Genomic DNA, 5,249 nt, shown 5'->3' with positions numbered 1-5,249 from the left:
TATTGTCGGAGATGGCTCACACACCAACATAGTAGAACATAAAACCAAAATTAATTGCTTATATAACATATATAAATGCAATTATTTGGTCCGTTATATGTGTGGGTCATCGGGGGGCAAAGGTGAAAGTGAACTAATTTCAACGTTATTTTACTAATTAAATATTGTTAAAAGCAAGGGACGGCTAATCATGCATCATGTGGTGGTGTTGATAGCTGAAAGACAAAAGAGTACATGCACTAATCGGTTCTTGTCCCGATTGCTGAGTGTTATATGCCTTATGTCCAAGGCTTGATGCAAAACTACTATCGAGCCGGGGGTCTCACTGGAAGCAGCATCTCTATTTCTACTAGGTAGAGGTAATGTTGTCTACATCTTACCCTTATCAGACCCTACCTTAGCTTTGCTATCTGTGAGAATTACTAACTATGATGATGATGATGATTTGGTCCGTTTTGGATAAGGCATATCATCACATGCAGCGTTGAATCCAACCGTGTGGCGTGTCCCACGCTGGATTGGAGGCGTACCTGCAGGGTTTGCTAAAGGAGGTTTATGGTGACGACGGCAGTGAGGGTGAGACGTAAGGATTCCATAAGAAAATATTTCTCGAATGAGTAGTGAACAGTGTTATGATATGATAGTATAAAATTAACAATTTATGATACATCCAAAACTAATATTTACATGTACACCCATAACTCTTAAGTAAGCAAAATGACCAATTTGCCCATTCCATCAACTTGTTTTTACTATATTCCCTTCTTAAATCAATTCAAACACCACTTCTTCTAAGACTTCATCAAGAATCAAATCTTCCAAATCAAGTCCAACACACTCATAATCCAACTGCAAATTCATCCAACCATCATCACTTTTCAAATCGCAAGTCACAATATCGTTTAACGATTCGTTAATATCATGCTCAAAGTCGAGCAATCGGCTAACACTCTTCCAAACTTCATCAAAAACAAGTGATCCATTCGGGGCAGGACTAATGTGACAATAAGACGACAATTCTTTTGGGTAGTATGTACATGATCTTTCATACATAGTAAGCAAAACTTCATCAACCAAATCAAATATTAGTAAACGATGCGATAATTCATTAACCTCCTCTGCGAATCGTTCTGGATCATGGACATAGTGAGACTCTATTTGTTGAAACACAAACGGGTCTAATGGTGGATTGGTCGAATGCCATGTTTGTTGAAAACCGTTCTTGATGTAACCCGATCGTTCTAGAATCTTCTTCACATAAGTGAAATCATCATCTTTTGTTGATGAGCCCATTTGTTTCTTATTGTTGATAGTTTTGATCTCCTTCTCAAAGTTTTCTTGAAAACCTGAAATTTATTAACAAATAGATAAAAAGAAGCTTGTAAGCATAAAACCTCCTAAATCGTCTTATTTAAGATTAGCTTAAAAGAAACAGGTCAAACGGGTCGAAAGTCGTCAAGAAGTGTGTTCTTTATGCATAAAACCTCTTAAATTTTTTTTTCAAAAATTAGATTATTACTGAAATAGAGTAATATACCATTTTCGTCCCTGAGGTTTGGCCACTTTTACGACTTTCATCCAAAGGTTTGTTTTTCATCCAAAAAGTTTCAAAATCTTGCCATTTTCATCCCTAATGGCCAAATTTTGAGGGACTAAAATACCATTTTCGTCCCCGAGGGTTGGCCACTTTTGCGACTTTCGTCCAGAGGTTTGTTTTTCATCCAAAAAGTTTCAAAATCTTGCCATTTTCATCCCTGATGGCCAAATTTCGAGGGACTAAAATACCATTTTCGTCCCTGAGGGTTGGCCACTTTTGCGACTTTCGTCCAAAGGTTTGTTTTTCATCCAAAAAGTTTGAAATCTTGCCATTTTCATCCCTGATGGCCAAATTTCGAGGGATAAAAGTCGCAATAAACTGCAAATCTCAAGGATGAAGATGGGAAGATTTTGAAACGACAAGGACCCAGATGCGAAAAAACAAACATCTGGATGAAAATCGCAAAAGTGGCCAAACCTCAGGGACGAAAATTGCAATTTACCCGTCAACAACCAACCCGCCCGACCAGCCCATTTCTCCACCTCTAGCATCTATACACTAAGTTACCTTGTAGGATTTTAACCTTTTCATCTGGTGTATGATACTCAGTAACTAAAACAGAGCTTTCTTGCGTAATCTCCTGCGAAATCTGATCATTATGTAGAGATAAAGAAACTGTACTTCTTTCATTTCGGCTACAACTTCTAACGAAATAAGCGTCACAAGATCCTTGACTTAGGTCATTCATTAAAAGATTCGCACTTGCGTATGTTGACTTCAAGCTTCTTGAAGCGCGCATAGTGGCCTCTTTACTGATACCGAAATCAAAATATCGTGTAGCAGATTCATTGAGCGAAGACACTCTTCTGAGACGAATAACATCATCGTCATGCGAGTTCCTCATCTTTTCGGCTTTTGATACGCTGTAACTTTCATTCAGTTTATCTTCGAGCTTCATAGGCATCAAGTTTCTACTGACCGACTTAGCCAGTTTTGGTTCTGTAATAGAAGATAGTGAACGGTTTTGTAACGTGTTGATGAATATCTCTTTGTCAACTTTAAACATTTCCAAAATATCCCAAGAATCGTTAACTTGAGGATTCGTAAGATCAACATGTGTTTTAGAAGTTTCTGTCACATTTTCAGGAAAGAAAATGATCGGATGAACCCACTCGTTGGTTTCCAAATGATGAATCGAATAAGTCCTTTGTAACTTTGGACTCGAAACAAAATCTTGATCCTGTTCTTGTTCTTGTTCTTTATCGTTAACTTCAGAAATGAACGCCTTTATACGAGCTTTTAACGACCTTTTTAGGGTCGGAAAAGTTTTTTTGTTACTCTGATCCACCTGATAAACATCATCCAGAAACACTTAACATTTTGTTTTCTACTGAAAATCAGTTAGAAAAAACATACCATTATATGACTTGTTTCGGCATCAAAGAGTTTTAAGACTTCGAAATAATTGTGATAATCTGATTTCTTCTTGTACTTTCTATTGCCTAAACAAAACGAGACAAAGATATATTATACTTTTATAAGATTATAATGAACATACATACAGAAATAGAATATTATTTATTTATTTTGCTTACCTTTTCTATGTGGAAGTATCTTCTTCTTGACATGAAATATGTTAGAGATACATCCTGGATGACCATTATCTTCATCTTCAACCCACAACACTTTCGCCATTTGAACCGACGCTCGACTAACGGATTCGATTCAAGAACCAAGTGGTTTAAATTTTAAAAGTTAAAACCAAACATGATCAGCAAAACTGAAGCTGAAAACAAATATTGTTTTCCAATATTAACAAAGCAAGAAGAAAAGGAAAGGCAGGTGAGACAATGAATCATACCCTACTACAAAAGAAAAGAAAAGACGAAAACCAAAAACATGGGTCAGTCAGTCAGGATCAGGCAGGCATTTATTTCAAACACTTACTGCGAATAAATTATAAAAATCACCAGAACTAACCTTTCTTCTTCTACTGGGGGGTGATCATGTTCTAGAAACTATGGCAACGTGAAAGGGGTTATTAACATGTTAATATTTTAATATTTTAATATTATTATTGTAGCAGTAGATTAGAAGAATTTAGGTGACCCATTAACAAGAAATTGACTAGTGGGTTTACCCGTCAACAACTCCACCATAACCATGGAAACTGGGGGAATATTGACCGGAGAAAGAGGGAACCTTGAAGTATAAAGATGAAGAATGTTTTCTTGGTCCACCATTTTCATTTTGTTACAATTATACTAACTTCAATTATATTTTTTTTGTTGAATGATATGACAAATTTAATCAAGCTATGGATAGAAGATATATTATACATATAACTAGTATTGTTACCTGCGTTTCGCGACGGGACACGTAATTTTGTTCCGTACTTATTATTGAAATACATGCTTGTATATTTTAAAACGTTGATATAATAGTGGAGAGGTGTGTGGATAGTGGACGCCTCTTACTAGTGGACCGATGTATGCTTTGGTGTTAACTCCTCTACCTAAAACCTTTGATACAACTAAAATCATTGCATGGTATGAGACTTGTTCCACATCTGTTGTATGGACAATTAATATGGGGTTTATATACCAAGTATGCTCTCTCATCCACCCGACTAGTCTTTTGAGTTGAGTTCTCTTGTTTGGTATGTAACATTGTTATCAGAGCCAGAATCGGAGTGGTGGCACACGGAGTGGTGGCCTGAAGAGAGCCAACCGTGACCAACGAGGACGTTGGCCCTTAAGGAGGGTCGATTGTTTTGGACTGAAACCATTTCAAGGTATGTAACTTATCTCACATCCGTTATATGGGCGACCAATATGGGGTTTATATACCAAATGAGCTCTCACTCACTAGACTAGTCTTTTGGGTTGAGTTTTAATATGTAACAACAAATTAAAAATCATGTCTAGCTTAAAAACCAGCTAATGACAATTTGACACGTGGCAAACCCCGCCCTAAAGAACCAATCACGAATTAGAACTTTACCCCACCAACGGGGTGTGTAAATGTAAAATAAGAGGAAAAAAACAAACAAACAAATTAAAGGCTAGGAGAAAGAGAGAAAAAACCGAAAACAAGTGTTATATAAATATATCATTAGAAACGTGATAAAATTAGAAAAGGAAAGGAAGTAGTGTTATATAATTTTTAATCATTAAACTAAGCATTTTAATTTGGTTAATCAGACGACAAAGATATACATAATTGAAGAGTAACACATTTATGTCGGTTAGCTAAATAAAAGAACACTTACTTGTGTTAACTTGGACCATATAAAGGTAGATTTTATGCTTGGTATGTGATACGAGGATGTTGTGGTAATGTGGTAGATAGTAAGTACTAAGTTGTGGTCAATAGTAAGTACTAAGTAGTGGAAGATTGGCGAAATTAAGTAGAAAGCAAGATTTATGCTTTGTTGTGATGTGGTTGTCCAAGCTTTCAATGCAGTCGCTATGAAAATTTAAAACATGGTGTCATTTCAAGTTAAAAATCCATAAAGTGTTGATGTTCATCATTGATGTGGATTAGTAATCGGTGTTGTATTTATACAATGTAATTGTTGTTTAAAAAGAAATTCATAAGAACTTTAATTTTCCCTCATATCTACTTGTTATTAGGTTCAACATATCGTTGTTTAAAAAGAAATTCATAAGAACTTTAATTTTCCTCATGTCTACCTCTTATTGAGTTTTTT

General features: G+C 35.8%; 1 protein-coding gene across 1 annotated transcript; it reads right to left on the bottom strand.

Annotated features, from left to right (window-relative positions):
• Window positions 1-621: 621 nt before the first annotated feature.
• LOC110912284 (protein TRM32) lies at window positions 622-3,651 on the bottom strand. Its single transcript, XM_022156975.2, has 4 exons — window positions 3,133-3,651; window positions 2,954-3,039; window positions 2,105-2,885; window positions 622-1,346 (listed from the first exon to the last, which is right to left on the bottom strand). The coding sequence occupies exons 1-4, from the start codon at window positions 3,230-3,232 to the stop codon at window positions 766-768; spliced, it is 1,548 nt and encodes a 515-aa protein (XP_022012667.1). The 5' UTR covers window positions 3,233-3,651; the 3' UTR covers window positions 622-765.
• Window positions 3,652-5,249: the final 1,598 nt, after the last annotated feature.

This window comes from Helianthus annuus, chromosome 8 (assembly GCF_002127325.2).
Source record: "Helianthus annuus cultivar XRQ/B chromosome 8, HanXRQr2.0-SUNRISE, whole genome shotgun sequence".
Lineage (NCBI taxonomy): Eukaryota > Viridiplantae > Streptophyta > Magnoliopsida > Asterales > Asteraceae > Helianthus > Helianthus annuus.
This window is presented reverse-complemented; position numbering and strand designations above follow the sequence as displayed.